The sequence below is a fragment of the Oncorhynchus keta genome, chromosome 5 (assembly GCF_023373465.1).
Source record: "Oncorhynchus keta strain PuntledgeMale-10-30-2019 chromosome 5, Oket_V2, whole genome shotgun sequence".
In the NCBI taxonomy this organism is placed as follows: Eukaryota; Metazoa; Chordata; class Actinopteri; order Salmoniformes; family Salmonidae; genus Oncorhynchus; species Oncorhynchus keta.
Window position 1 is genome coordinate 2583112 of NC_068425.1, and position 15802 is coordinate 2598913.

A 15802-nucleotide genomic window follows, 5' to 3' on the forward strand; every position below is an offset into this window, starting at 1 on the left:
TATTAATGCATCTCAATAAACTATAACCTACATTCATTATTACTTCCAATTTGGCCCAACTCAAAATGTCTAATATCCTGACATACCAAGCTAACCGGCCCTGCGTCTCAACCAATAGCCAATATAGTGTAACGACCCTGGGTTTATAAGCGCGGAAATTGACTCTGCTGATTGAGCATGTTTTTGCGGCACAGTCGATAGCAGGCAGGACTTCGGGGTAGAAGGTCGCGGGTTCGAGACCTGCTCCCTGCTGTTTCATAACAATTCTGTAGGCTAAATTTCCCAAGGAGGGCGACAGCAACTTCCAGAGAGGGTCAGGCTCTTGGGCTTTGCAGGTGGCCACTGGTTTGGGTGTCCTCGGCAGAACGTCACCGTAACCAAGTGGTCACATATCGTTTTCCGTTCCACTGCGCAAGATGGGGTCGGTGAAGTTTTATGAAGATCAAGACAGACATAATGAACTTAGATTTTGTTTTTGTTTTACTATCTGATTGGCCAAATTTGTCAAGCATTCAAAGGGCTTCCACAATGCCCACATGTAGCCTACAGTTCTTCTTCATTCTCGCCTTCCGCCAGACTTACCTCTCTAGGCTGCTGTAGGCTACATATTCATTTGGTTTGTCATTCTATAGTTTTTTTATGGATTTTTTTTGTCGTAATTAAATATCATTTATTTAGAATTGATCAGAATAAATTGTCCATGTATTTTCAAATTGAAAAAGGTGAGGCTCGTGCTCCCCCAGCACTACACACTTGTTATAACGTTCCACATAGCCTTGAAAAGTCGTTTTGGCGGTTGGGCAATGCAGGCTATAAGAACATGTATTTTCAATATTAATGTGGTTAATTAATTCAACTCATGAAACTATGTTGTACAAGTGGGTAAGACATTTTTTAAATCATACATTTGGGGATCTTGATATGGCTACATTTGGACAGAAATCTAATCATGTAGATAATATAGCTAGTTTCATGCATCATTATGCTACATTGTATTTATATTTGCTTTTCAGACATCTGTGTGTATTATCCTCTATCTCTGTTCACGAGCTATTGCAGGTGCGTAGCCTTCCAAAACAACTTTTTTCTTTTTAACTTTCATGAATAGTAATATATTTTCTATGAATTATATGTATTTTCAAATGTGTTTCTTTTAGACCAGCCCTGGTGTCACAATGGTTGTGGTAAGACTTCACTAGTTCTGTCTTCACCTCTGTCCATTGTGCTTCACAAACACAGTTCAGAACGGAAAACATTTAAACTGACAGAGGCTTTCTTTTTCTCTCTCTTCTCTTTTAGAGAACAGCCCCTCTTTCTGGCCCTCCCTTCCCAACTCTCAGTGTGGGGGGGTCCGACAGTCGCCGATCAACATTGATACTAACCAGCTGACCTTTGACCCCAGTCTCCGCAACCTCACCTTCAGTGACATCACTAATCCACACGGCATCAAGTTCCTCACCAACAATGGACACACAGGTACTCTTGTGGTGAATCTCCTTGGTCCTGTCCTTATAGTGTGTCTGTAGGACATGTGTTGTCTAGTCTTCTTTAAAGTAATCTCAGTAGCTTAGGACACAGGTATCATTTACTCATTAACAGTTGTTAGTGAATACACAATACCATATTAACGTGTACTATGGGGAAATCACAACTTATTTTCATCCTTTCAGTGAGCTGTGTGTTAGAGGGCCTGATGGAGGTGAGAGGAGGGGGGCTCCCTCATGGCTACACGGCCGTCATGATGCATTTCCACTGGGGAGGTGACTCACTGTGCCACCCAGGCTCAGAGCACACAGTGGATTCAGTCAGATACCCCATGGAGGTGAGATACTGTACTAGAAGAGAGAGAGAGTGTGTTCAGTAGCGGTGCATGGGTAAAATCACTGGGGAAGCCAAGCCCCCCAACAAAAGCCATATTACAACCTGTGTTGTGATAACTGTGTTGTTTGCTCTATAACCTGTTAATTCATATGTCTTGCAACCATGACATATAGGCCTAAAGGCAGAGACAATAAGAAGACAAAGTGGCAGAATAAATTCAGCCACACTCTTTATTTTATCACAAAACCTGATAGCAACCTATGTTCAGCGAAGTTCACAAAGCATGTTGCATGTACAGTAAGTCAGTTACATGGCCTACAGCTTGGTCAAGCAAGTTAATATTTCTGACATTTTTGCACCACAAAACAACTCTTGATTTTTTTACCATAGAGAGTTACCGCAAGTCACAAAGAAAACAAGAGCTGCCTCCACTATTCCAGCACCCTTTAAACTTCAACATGTCAACATCATCCACCTCTAATACAGTGACAACTAAAATATACCAAAAACAAATTAGTCCAATCAATGTAGGCTAAATATGATGTGGCCGCCCATGGTTCGGATTTCTGTGTGCGTGTGTGTTTGCGTGCGCGTTTGTGCAAGTAGAAAAACATGTTGACTCACCCTACTTGTAGAGAAACACCAATGCCATCCTCCTTTCTTTCATGTTGACGAAATGGTCTATCCCTGTGTCATACAGTACACGCTTACATTTGTTGTTGTCCTGGGCTACCTGGCTAAAATGCCTGCTCGCTAGCCTAACTTCCATTCTTGTGCAACGTTAGCTAGTTAACATTAGCTTTCTACATCTAGCTACATATTGAACTTCCATCCTCTCAGGCCAGGGGCACAAGGTATGAATTAATGGTTGGACCAGAATCGCCGTGATAATCATTGGCCAGTACAGAGAATTAAGTAAAACCACAAATCCAAATCTCCATCCATGGCTAATTTAGCTTTCTCCTCTGAGATACAATCAGCCTTTTGTGAATTGAAGGAAAATGTTGAAACACAGAGATGAAAGCTAAATTATGTTATGCTTTATTATTTTTCTTCTTGGTCAAGTTTTTTGGGAAGCCTAGTTTCCCTTGGCATCCATGAATACACATCACTGTGTGTGTGTGTGTGTGTGTGTGTGTGTGTGTGTGTGTGTGTGTGTGTGTGTGTGCGTGTGTCCTATATGATGTGACTCTCTGTTGGATTTCAGATCCACCTTGTGACACTGAAGGAAGGCTTGACAATGGAGCAGGCTAAGACTGACCCGGAGAGGATAGCAGTGTTTGGATTCTTCATAGATGTACGTCACAACAGTTCTACACTGATGTTGACAATACTATGACAGAGTTATGATTCTTGACTTAGTAATCTGAGTTATGGCAGAATACCTTGTTATCAGAGGAGGCCAGTGGGAGGAGCTATAGGAGGACGGGATCATCGTAATGGCTGGAATGGAATCAGTGGAATGGAGTCAAACACGCTGTTACCATGTGTTTGATGCGTTCCAGCCGTTATATTGAGCCCGTCCTCCTATAGCTCCTCCCACCAGCCTCCACTGCTTGTTATTTGTGCTATCATCAACACATTCCATGGATTCCAGGTGACAGGCGACCAATGGCATGTGGAATCCTGGAGGACTTTGACATCATATCTGCTGAATATAACAGAGAAGGGTGAGGAGCAGTGGTGCCAGCTAGCTTTAAAGTACTTATAGTACTCTCTATTGTTATGCCAATGTAACTCATTTGAATTTGCAGAGAGAGAGAGAGAGCAAGAGCAAAGTGAAACCTCCATTGCTTTTAGGGCACTAAACAAAGGGAGAGCTCCCTCCCTTTGGTGGTGATGTTTCTAGTATTTTTAATACTACAGCCTTCTCCTTATGTCTCAGGTTCATCAGTTGACATAGTGCAGCCACTATCCATCAGTGATCTGCTAGGAAGTGTGGACCTCACCAAGTTCTACCGCTACCAGGGTTCTCTGACCACCCCCACCTGCGATGAAGTGGTGGTATGGACCGTGTTCGAAGAGCCAATCAAGTTGCGGAGAGATCTAGTCAGTGGTAACCTAACATAGCAGGCGTAAAAGAAAAGCCTGAGCGGAGCTGGAAGAAACGGGAAGCATCCGGTTTGAGTCGTCACCTCCGCTTCCTGAAAACCGCATGCTTTTACGGTTTCTTTCAACCCCGCTGAGGGTGAGTGAGTGGTGGTGGGCTGACTTGTCGATTGGTTGGATTTGCACTCCAACAAGCGTTCTCCTTAGTAAAATGTATGTCAAATGAAAGAGGAGTGTGCAGCTTTATTTGCCTGAGCCATTGAAGAAGCCCTAAGGCAGCGGTTGAAATTTACACAATTGTTACCCAGAGGAAAATGGGGGAGGTTCGTGCTTTTTCAAGTTCAGTCAGGCAGGGGGAGTGTTATATTTTTTAAATTTAGTCCAGGGGAGGGTCATGTCATTTGTAATAGATTAAATGTCATATTGCCCAGTGTTTGAGAATTAGTTGCTTATATCTCGATGTGTGCCCAATGCTGCCCCTTCATCCCTTATTCTCTGCTGGGCGTGCAATATCAGATGCGCCTAGTGTGGTCTCAATCAAGTGATCCATAGCCTATACTATAGACCTAAGCCAGCATTTCCCAAACTCAGTCCTGGGGAAAATGTACTTGGAGTGTGTATATAAAACAACCTACCACAATCATGAGCCTTGGCCTGCTCTTGCTGATGTCTAAGTATACTGTGGCCCTTCAGGAAGAAAGTCAAAGGCTTCTTCTGCAAAAGAAATGGTATTTGTCCCAAAAATTCAATATCTGTGCGTGTGGACTAGGCCTACTGATGTCCTGTTCAGTTTGAGAGAGAGGGGGAGTGTGAAGATGAGGACTTAGACTATCCTATTTTTAAAAATATATATATATTAGCCTGTATAGAAATCAAAACATCTCAGATTATGCAGCGTGCATTCATTCGTTGTCATGCTCTGTTGTGGAATTTAAAAAGATTCTGCTCGTCTCCAATCATGTAAAATGACATAGAACTGCATGAAATGCGTTTATACAAGGCAATTTTTTTATTGGGCCGCAAATAAGAAGATATACTGTATTCATGTAGTGCTTCTACTGAAATGGAGATCTTTTCACCCCTGTCTGCAGTGGTGAATGTAGGCATGTTCTCTTCTATCCACTGCAACACGTTACTTTTTGGGCGACCAACAAAATTCACGTAGAAATGTGAGTTATAGATCTGTCATTCTCAGTGAAAGCAAGTCTAAGCAGCAGTAGATCTGTTCTGTTCGCTATTTCTATGCTTCCTGTTCTTAAATGTAATCTTTGCGTCTTATACATTAGTTTTGGTACACCAGCTTCAAACCAGCTGACAATACAATACTTTTGGTTATGGGAAATACGCTGTATGTGGACACCCATTCAGATTAGTGGATTTGGCTATATCAGCATCACCCGTTGCTGACAGGTGTATAAAATCAAGCACACCTCCATGCAATCTCCATAGTCAAACATTGGCAGTAGAATGGCTTTACTGAAGAGCTCAGTGACTTTCAACGTGGCACCGTCATAGGATGCCACCTTTCCAACAAGTCAGTTCCTCAAATTCCTGCCCTGCTTGAGCTGCCCGGGTCAACTGTAAGTGCTGTTATTGTGAAGTGGAAACATCTAGGAGCAACAATGGCTCAGCCGCTAAGTGGTAGGCCACACAAGCTCACAGAACAGGACCATAGAGTGCTGAGCTCGTAAAAATCGTCTGTCCTTGGTTGCAACACTCACGGCCAAGTTCCAAACTGCCTCTGAACTGTTTGTCGGGAGCTTCATGAAAGGGATTTCCATGGCCGAGCAGCCACACACAAGCCTAAGATCACCATGCACAATGCTGAGCGTCGGCTGGATTGGTGTAAATCTCGCCACCATTGGACTCTGGAGCAGTGGAAACGCATTCTCTGGAGTGATGAATCACACTTCATCATTTGGCAGCCCGACGGACAAATCTGGGATGCCATGAGAACACTACCTAACCCAATGCATAGTGCCAACTAAAATTTGGTGGAGGAATAATGGTCTGGGGCTGTTTTTCATGGTTTGTGCTAGGCCCCTTAGTTCCAGTGAAGGGAAATCTTAACGCTACAGCATACAATGTCATTCTAGACAGTTCCGTGCTTCCAACTTTGTGGCAACAGTTTGGGGAAGGCCCTTTCCTGTTTCAGCATGACAATGCCCCTGTGCACAAAGCGATGTCCATACAGAAATGGTTTGTCGAGATCGGTGTGGAAGAACTTGACTGACCTGCAGAGCCCCGAACTCAACCCCATCGAATACGTTTGGGATTAATTGAAATTCCGACAGTGAGCCAGGCCTAATTGCCCAACATCAGTGCCCTCACTAATGCTCGTGGCTGAATTGAAGCAAGTCCCCGCAGCAATGTCCCAACATCTAGTGGAAAGCCTTCCTAGAAGAGTGGAGGTTGTTACAGCAGCAAAGGGGGGTACCAACTCCATATTAATGCCCATGATTTTGGAATGATGTTTGACAAGCAGGTGTCCACATACTTTTGGTCATGTAGTGTTTATTTCACAGGGGTTTAGATGGCACTTTGATTGTCTACATTGCTTTTTCCGTCACTGAAATTAATCAACTATTTGTTTGCAACCAAGAAATGGCGGAGCGATTTCTGTATAGTGCACCTTTTTAATTATTATTTGGGGTGTAGGAGGGTCACTTTTTTCAAGCTTTCAGGGAAGGTCAGGTAAGAATATATTCTACTGAAGTGAGGGCCATCCATTTTTATTTCAGACGTCCGATTTTCCACATGTATCCCTCATAATGTACAGTGCCTAAGCTAATCCTTTCATACCCCTGTCCCACTCTCAGGTGGAGCGGTTTCCTAAAACCCTGAAGTACAGAAACATCTACCGGCCAGTGCAGCGCCTCAACGGGCGCCCCGTCTACGCTTCCCCCGGGGTGTCAGTGTACCCACTGGGCCGCGTTAGCAGCGGCCAGACTTCCAGCAGAGGGGCTCTCTCGCCCGGCCTATTACTACTGCTACTACTGGGCTGGGGGTGAGGCTGGACGCCCAGGGGAGGGGAGGTATGCAGAAATAAGGGGTGGAGGGAAAACAGGAGGAAAAAAAGAAGGTGGGGAAAATAAGTGTTTGATACTCAAGGGAGGTCAATTTCAGCCGAATTCTGTCAATAATAAATGTGCTGTATGTTCCCTCAGGACAACTGTACCCTGTCATTAGTATCTTATGCAGCAAAAATAATGCTTCAGTGTAAACTAAACAACTTCCCACTGACAACAACAATTCAAACGGCAATAGGAAATAAGGCAGGACACACCGGTTCACTTAGGTGCCAGACAATGCAAAGCTTTATTTTAGGTGTATCGAGAATGCAAATGGAGGTACAGACATAGCTGTTCTTAGTTCCTCCTTTGTCCCTTTGTCATAGAGCAGCACCCTCTCTCTCCACCTCTCCCTCTACCACTCTCTGATGGAAGCCCCTCCCACCAGCCATGTGAGCTCTGCCACGGGGGTAGTTGGCACCTCCCCTGCTTCGCTGACCTCGTCCGTCCCAGTAGCGATGGTGCCTGCCCCCCCGAGCATCCCATTGGTCCGTTCCTCTGAAATACCGCTCTTGCCATTGGTCAGGCTGTTGCGCTGAACCGCGAGGGCCTCTCCTCCTTCCCCTCTCCCTATGGCCTCGCCCAGGCTCCATTTCCATGCCGTTGCTAGGTGGGATGTCCATTTTAGGAGTGTCCAGGCTTGATTTGCTTATTGGCTGACCGTCTTTAGGAACTGGAGCCTCTTGTTGGCCTAGCTCCGTACGTCCCTCCCCTTCTTCCTTCTCCAATTGGCTTAACTGTGCTTGTCCCAGTTCTGGGTGGCTAGAGTTCTCCTGAAGTCTGGCTTTGATCGGTGCGTCGTGAGAGTTGGCAGGAGGAGCACTGTGGAAGTTGTCATGTTTCTCTGAGGACAGGGAGAGTTTGTCCAGATAGTCAGTGGGGGGGACAGGTGTCCCTGGGTGGGTGTGGGGCCTGCCTCTCCCTCCCCTCCTCAGGCCCCTGAAGTGGCCCTGTGGCCCTTGGTGCCAGTACTGGTGACCTGGCCTTCCCCTGCGATGCGAGTGGCCGGCGTGCTGCAGCTTTGGTGCTGTGATCTGATTGGTGGAGGCAGGGGGAAGGGAGAGCAGTGATTGGCTGGGAGAGGCATTCCCGTCAGTGGTGACGTTGTCCAAGTCGGGAGGCGGCTGTGAAAAACAAGTCGCAACGTTGTTTAATTAAGATACATCATCAGGAAAGTGTACGCTCACGCACAGACACACTTCAGCTAATATTGTTTGCTAAGCCCCTCCTCGTTCCTTACCTCATTAATATGTATGAGGAAGCGGTTAGACTCCGCCTCTGTGTCAATAATCCCGCCTTTTGCTTTCTGACACTCCAAAAGGTTCTGGAGCTCAGCCCACTTCTGCCGGAACTCCACCCCTATCACCGCTCCCTCCAGCTGAGTGAAGTAGAGGTCAGCACAAATGGATGTATTTGCAATAGCAGCCACTATAATTGAAGGTGTGGTGTACCACAAGTGGTGTAGTTGAAATTGCAAGCCAAATTATGACAGTACTGTAGAGGAAAAAAGAACAGCCACAAGAAGCAACATAGCAGTAGTGTGTCGTCAGTGTGTGCAGTTGTGTCTTTACCTCTGGAAAGCTAGGGGCAGGATTGGACAGGAGCTGTGCAACATTGTAAGTCAGAGGTTCTCTACACACGGGACACACAACGGTTAGCTCCTACAGGGGGAGGGAGAAAGAACCGCCAGTCAAAATGACCACTAAATGAATCATCACTAAAATCTCCAGGAATATAGCAAAAAAAAATATTTCAAAAAAATACTTTGACCGCAGTTTCACTTCAGCAACTCCCAGTCAATTCTACTGCTGCATATGGATACTAGATCTCACCTCATCGTCGGTCCTCTCCCGTGTCTTGTCCTGCTCCAGCTCCTTCTCCCTCTCCTGGAGCTCAGTCTCAGAGTGGGTGATGTAGCGGCCTAGGCAGTGGGAGTGGAAGTAGTGGTAGCATCTGGTCTTGGTGAACGCCTCCCCATCCTGGGACAGACCAGAAAGACAAGGGAGGACAAGGTTAACATCACACACAATGCTGCGGTTCCATTTTGTGTCCACTTGCTCACTCCCCCTCACGCATTTCAAAAGCATTGGATTGGTGTTAACATGGGCTACAGAGAGTTTCAAACAGGAAGACTAGTTTAAATTCTCATCTTGTGTGGACTAATGGAAATACTCATTAAAACAGATCACCTTAAACCCGTAAAGGCAGATGACGCAGTTCCCATGGGGAATATTGCTCTCCGTCAGGATCTCTTTGGCTTTCTGAGAGAGACAGAGAAAAGAGGGACCGAGTCAGGTACTTGATATTCATCTCTATTTATACATTCCTAAATTTAAAAAATATTTTTTGTTTTAAATCAGGACAAAGGGCATCCTTGATCCACAGTTCTAATTATAATATCACAAATACAGTTCTTAAATTACTGTAGTCTCCAACTAAGAGATTTCAAATAAGAACAGAGAGAATGAGAGAAACGGGGAGAAAGAAAGAGAACTGGCCTCAATGAGTTGGTACAACACAGGGGAACCCAGGCAGGACTCCGCCTCTGTCTGCAGACATTTCTGCACACTGGGAGAGAGAGAGAGAGAGAGAAATCTTGGAGCAATACAAGCAACAGGGGACATAAACTAAATTAAACTACCCTTCATCAGAGCAGACTACAATGAACCTAAAATGGAGGACAACAGATTTACTCTCGTTACCTGCACAGCTTGTCATCAGAAAGACCCCGAGGGTTGTGGATGGAAATGGAGGGAGGAGAGGAGGGATACTTAGGAAGAGAAAGAGAGATCAGTGTATAACATTTGAAAGTGGCATGTCCTGAGAATGAAAAGGACAGGGCAGGGTTCTAAGGAAAGGAAATTATGAGAGCACGAGGAAAAACTTTCACAATGACAGGAAGTGTCAACTCCAGTCCTGGAGAACTACTGGGTAAGCAGGCGTTTGTTACATCCCTGCACCAATACACAAAAAAAAAGTGTACACACCTTGTAGGTAGCTCTCCAGGAGAAGGGAAGGCCAGTATATTTAGGGGGTACACAATTATTATTTATTTTTTACACAAGTAACCTATATGCATGACCTGGGACAGGGAATATTTTTGTTTACAATCAAATGGATAGCAAAGGACAAGGTAGCAGGGAATATGAACATACCTGCAAGTCGAGAGTCAAAGTTAGGGTGAGTCGCACAAACTGAGAGAGGGAATCTTCACCCGTGGAGGGATATAGAACCAGACTCACCTCCCATCCCCTATAAGAGAGAGCAACAGAGAATGTCAATTAAAAACACGCACCCACTTCAAAGCCCTTCAGCTATTCATCTAGTCTTATCCATTGGCCGGGGGAGGCTAATCACTCATACATTATAGTAAAACACCCGGGGATAGAACAGGGGGCAGAAAGATGTCTGTTTAAGTGTGAAGGCTGACAGACCTCTTCAGAGAGCAGTTGGGAGGACAGGATGTTGAATACAGAGGAGGGAATGCAACAATCAGCTGAGTATGATGCAACAGGCCTGCAATATCCCTCTATCTGGTCCAGCCTCGTGACGCGACAAAAAAAAACATAGCTAACTAGCACACCGCACCTCTGGTACAATGGCGTGTGGTGTTTATGTATAGTATTATAGTCTGATCACAGATCTATACTGTATGTGCTTAAGGTGAACCAAGTTACTTTGTCGTTTGTTGCTATGCCACACCAGGGCACAAACAGATCTGCAACCAGGCTACAGCTGGTATTTATATAGATTCATGAGTCAGCAAAATACTGCTACCATCAAAGTGAGGTCTTCGTGGTGTTCTGGGGCATGGGTTATCATCAAACTGAGTGGCTCACCAATCTCTCCTGTTAATCTGCAGCTCATCCAGATAGATGGACTGGAGAACCTCAATCTCAGACAGCACACTGTAGAGAGGAGATGTAGCCAATGTCAATGAATGATGCAACAATCTGGATGTTACAGCAGAAATGGCTTGAACTGTAACGCATCAACTTACTGCAGAGCAGGATCATTAACTAGCGAAACCAAATGTAAGAATGTAGACCCTGCATAGCTCAGTTAATCATGCGTGGTAAATGGTCCAGCTAGCTATAAAATGACAGCAGGGTCGTTTAACCTCATAAAAGCACACGAAAGAGGATTGACACCCACCATCTCAGACTGTTCAGAAATGATTTTGTTCCAAATATAATTTGATCTCTGAAAAACCAAAGTAATTGATTGCACCCAAATTGGCTATTTTAATTTATAGGATTCATATAATAAATCAAACACCTGATTTGGACCAAACTTTTTTTCCAACAATGAGTAAATAGTATTAGTTCTCTGTCTGACAAGTGGTATTTTGCTGCGGTTCAGGGTATTGTTTCTTCAGCCTTTGTAATGTATTCCCAGTGAATTTGGTGATGGTTTTCAAAACCCTGTTCAGAGAAATGAGTAATTAAAGTTGTTAGGTTTATGTTTCATCCTACATCATCAGGTTCTGACCACTAGACGGTGCGGCTCGAGGTGTTTTATAAGAACCCCACCATGCTTTGGTTGTCGTCCACTAACTTAGCATTTGTCATTGATCTACGTAAAATACTCCATAAAATCAAAGTGAAAAGACAAAATGTAATAACTCAAATTGTCATTGCATAAGTATTCCTCCAATTTGTTTATTCAAGCCTAAAATAATTCAGAAGTCAAATTTGGCTTAACAAATAACACAAGTTAGATGGACCCAGTGTGTGTGCAATAGGTGTTGACATGCTTTTTGAATAACTCCCCCTTCCTCTGTCCCCCATACACAACATCTCCCTCAGTCAAGTATTGAGTTTCAAGCACAGATTCAACTAAAGAACAGGGAGCTTTTCGAAAGCCTCATAATTAAGGGCAGTGATTAGTAGATAAATCACACATTGAATATATCCTTAAGCATGGTCAAGTTAATAATTATGCTGTGGATGATGTATGAAACTACCCAGACACAAAGATGCAGTCATACTTCTGAACTGAGCATGTTAACAAGTCTGTTAAGAACAAATTCTTATTTAGAAGGACGGCCTACTCCGGCAAAATCCGGACGATGCTGGGCCAATTGTGCTATACCCTATGGGACTCCCAATCACAGCCGGATGTGACACAGCCTGCAAAGCTCTTATGAGACTAACCCAAGAAGACTCACAGGTGTAAGTTGTTTCTAACATTGACTCAGGGGGGTGAATACCTATTTAATTAAGGTGTAAGTGTTTCATTAATCTTTAAAAATAAATTAAATTTTTTTTCCACTTTGACAGAGTACTTTGCGTAGCTCGTTGACAAAATGACAATTAAACCATTTTAATCCCACTGTAACAAATTCAAATGTGAAGAAATCCAAGGGGGTGTAGACTTTCTGTTAGGCACTGTCCCATTGACTTGCATTGGAATTGTGTCACAAATGCGAAAACATTAGCATTTGAAATAGTGGCCAGGGAAACAACCAAAAGCATGGGTTGCTGTCATACCTTGTCCATAAACCACTTACAGGGTAAGGAAACCAATGTAATTGTGATTTTGATTAACTATCCCTTTAACATTGAGGGGCTGTTTAAAAATAAATAAATAATCATCACATACTAGCAGGAACACCACCATCTAGTGGTCAGAACCTGGTAATATCAGAATGCAGGATGGGACATAAACCTAACAATTTCAATGACTAATTTCTCTGAACAGAAGGAGAAAAATAAAAATCAACTAATTCTATGAGAATACATTACATAAGACAAAGAAACAATACTCCCAGCCGCAGCGCCATACTACTTGTCACTCGTTGCGGGGAATTTGGTGCGAGGGGTCCATGGCTGGCGTTTGACCATTTCCTTGGATTCTTCATGACTTACTCATTTGTTAGAAAAAAGTACGGTCAAAACCGGATGTTAGGTACTATATTTATTGGATATTATGAATTCCATACATTTAAAATTGCCCATTTGTGTGTAATCAATTTCTCAGGTCAATTACATTTCAGCAAAACAATGTGTCAGGAATGCTAACGTTATCAGTTTCTAACTACGGAAATTATTTCAGAACCATCTGAGATGGTGGGTGTCATGGCTTGCTGAAATGACATGGAACGACGTAGCACTGAACCCGAACCTGGTCGATTCTCCTCGCCACGTTCAACGTCTCCTTTAAGGCCAGATTCTGGTTCAAGCCGATATAAACTATGTGTATTTTCCTAAATGGATGTCAGCTAACGAGCACTGCATGTAATGTAATCTCTTTGGTAAATTACAATGCTGAACAAACAGCTTGCCTGCAAGAGCCTTTTCGTATGATCACAACACGCATCAATACCCTGCACTCAGTGTCGTTTAGTTAACAGGGTGTATGTAGCTAACGCTAGCCGCCGGAGCTAGCAAGCGAGCGACACATAGCTAGCTAACCACAATCTACAATGTACATATCATTTGAAGATACATATTCAATTAAATTGTATTGAATATGAATGAACGTATTATACAGGCATTTGCCTCATTTTCTCCACCTACACGCTATCATCAACAAACTCACTCGCTTTCAGCTGCCATCTTCGTTCTGCCGACCGGGACTACTTCTTCTTCTTCTTCTATGGTATATTGGCGATCGCACATTTTAAATGTGTATCCCGCCACCTACTGTGTGGGATGGAAACAGGATGACCAAAAACGGAACTAAATGCCCCCCCCCCCAAAAAAAACTTCCAAAAGACCCCAAAATCTATTCATAAACTAAACTAAATCAAACAACATTTCTTAAAAATAAAAAAACAGATCTGATCCCTACAAAGGCTCAAGGGGAACCTGGGAGGGCGGGTCTTCCGGCACCAGTACCCCTTGCAGTCTTCAGATGTAAAATCCTTAAATCCCCCAAACTTTTCTGCCACAGCCAGAAAAATGTCCAGTTTCTTGGACTTCTTTGAGACTTGTGCCATACAGTTTATAACTGTGGCAATGAACACCACAAAACCCACTTTTTTTTTAACATAACAGGGTGTCTTGACTGGCAGCAAACATTTACTACAGGCTGTGGTGCATCCACTACCATATTTTCACTAGCATCACTTGTTTTCTCAATTATTTTAATCGCCTCCGCATAGGAGATTCAAATTACTGCTCTAACTTTTGCCACCTCAATCTCCTTCACCCTTACAGAGCACTCCAGGAACACTGCCCTTTCTCACCTGGACAAAAGGAACACCTATGTGAGAATGTTGTTCATTGTTCATCTCAGAGTTCAACACCATAGTGCCCATGAAGCTCATCACTAAGCTAAGGACCCTGGGACTAAACACCTCCCTCTGTAACTGGATCCTGGGCTTCCTGACGGGCCGCCCCCCAGGTGGTAAGGGTAGGCAACAACACATCTGCCACTCTGATCCTCAACACTGGTGCCCCTCAGGGGTGTGTACTTAGTCCCATCCTGTACTCCCTGTTCACCCACGACTGCGTGGCCAAACAACTCCAACACCATCATGATGTTTTCTGACGACACAACAGTGGTAGGTCTGATCACCGACAGCAATGAGACAGCCTATAGGGAGGAGTTCAGAGAACTGGCAGTGTGGTGCCAGGACAACAATCTCTTTCTCAATGTGAGAAAGACAAAGGTGCTGATCGTGGACTATAGGAAAAGGTGGGCCGAACAGGCCCCCGTTAACATCAACGGGGCTGGAGCGGAGCGGGTCGAGAGTTTCAAGTTCCTTGGTGTCCAGAAAACTATCATTGTACAAACACACCAAGACAGTCGTGAAGAGGGCACGACAAATCCTTTTCCCCCTCAGGAGGCTGAAAAGATTTGGTATGGTTCCTAGATTCTCAAAAAGTTCTACAGCTGTTCTAAGCATTACAAAACTTCTATTAGATCAAATAAACCAAATTCATTAAATATGCCATACATTATTTTGGTGACCAAATTCAACACTCTCATTGACCTCCATACAAAAATCTCTTTGCTTGGTGGGTGAAACAATGAAAAAAAAACGCCACCTGCTGGAGGGAGACAGATTTTCCGCCAAGTTCAGCCTCTCTCTTCCTCTCTGCTGCAGTCGACTGCATGTTTCTAAAGTTGCTCTTCACCAACTTCATCCTGAGGGGGTTCCATAAAGATGGCGGCGAGTGCAGATGGGATTTTATCTTGCGCCGAGTAACTTTTATCCCTCTCAAACGTATTTAAATGTAACAAAACTTGATTTAAAATAAACACAACAGAGAGCAATGCTCAGTAGACCGTTAACTTGATCAGAAACTTGGCAAAGAAGACAGTTGCTAACTGACCACTCATACACCAGGTAGAAAACACCACCAGACTCCTCAGGAGAAGAAATGGAGGAATCTGGACATTCGGTTGATTTAGGAACTCTAGTCAATAGTCCTGCACCCAAAAAGACAGAGACAGAATTGTCTTAGCGTGAACTCTAGGTCAACATAATCGATGCTGTCACTATAAAGATAAACAAAAAAAATATACATGAATACACATGGATGCCGCTCATCGTATTGGGACAAAGCAAGATGCCATCGGCAGCCGCTCGATCATCATTCAGTTTGCTTTCCGCACAGCGAGAGATGCCGTTTGAAAGAAAGCAACGGAAAGCACCTTTCTGAAAGAGAGAAAATGTTGATTCGGTGAGGACCTGACTGCAGCACACAAGGCAGCAAAGGCAAAGTAGTGGCCTCTCGTCCAACAGGCCCGAAATCAAGGAAAGGGTGGGTACTACAGGGGAATCAGAGCCTTTTTCCCTGACAAAAATTTTTTATTCGACTTAGGGGATTTGCTCCACCTTATCCTTAGCCCTATAAGGTAGCCCCTTCCCCACAACAAACTGAGCATTCTAGTTTTGAATTATGGTG

The 15802-nt window shown here is 44.0% G+C and overlaps 2 protein-coding genes across 3 annotated transcripts; one reads left to right on the forward strand and one right to left on the reverse strand.

Annotated features, from left to right (window-relative positions):
* Window positions 1-28: 28 nt before the first annotated feature.
* On the forward strand, window positions 29-7011 carry LOC118384282 (carbonic anhydrase 4-like). Its single transcript, XM_035770675.2, has 7 exons — window positions 29-722; window positions 1300-1476; window positions 1671-1822; window positions 3029-3118; window positions 3419-3491; window positions 3707-3870; window positions 6690-7011. The coding sequence occupies exons 1-7, from the start codon at window positions 701-703 to the stop codon at window positions 6879-6881; spliced, it is 870 nt and encodes a 289-aa protein (XP_035626568.1). The 5' UTR covers window positions 29-700; the 3' UTR covers window positions 6882-7011.
* A 148-nt stretch (window positions 7012-7159) lies between these two features.
* On the reverse strand, window positions 7160-13616 carry rnf25 (ring finger protein 25). 2 transcript variants are annotated; one of them, XM_035770639.2, is made up of 10 exons: window positions 13485-13616; window positions 10781-10849; window positions 10097-10193; window positions 9644-9711; window positions 9440-9509; window positions 9131-9202; window positions 8774-8920; window positions 8513-8602; window positions 8182-8319; window positions 7160-8065 (listed from the first exon to the last, which is right to left on the reverse strand). In XM_035770639.2, the coding sequence occupies exons 1-10, from the start codon at window positions 13562-13564 to the stop codon at window positions 7262-7264; spliced, it is 1635 nt and encodes a 544-aa protein (XP_035626532.1). In that variant the 5' UTR covers window positions 13565-13616; the 3' UTR covers window positions 7160-7261. The 2 variants fall into 2 exon arrangements, with proteins under 2 accessions (XP_035626532.1, XP_035626533.1); XM_035770640.2 differs by lacking the exon at window positions 10781-10849 and having other exon boundaries at window positions 13485-13539.
* Window positions 13617-15802: the final 2186 nt, after the last annotated feature.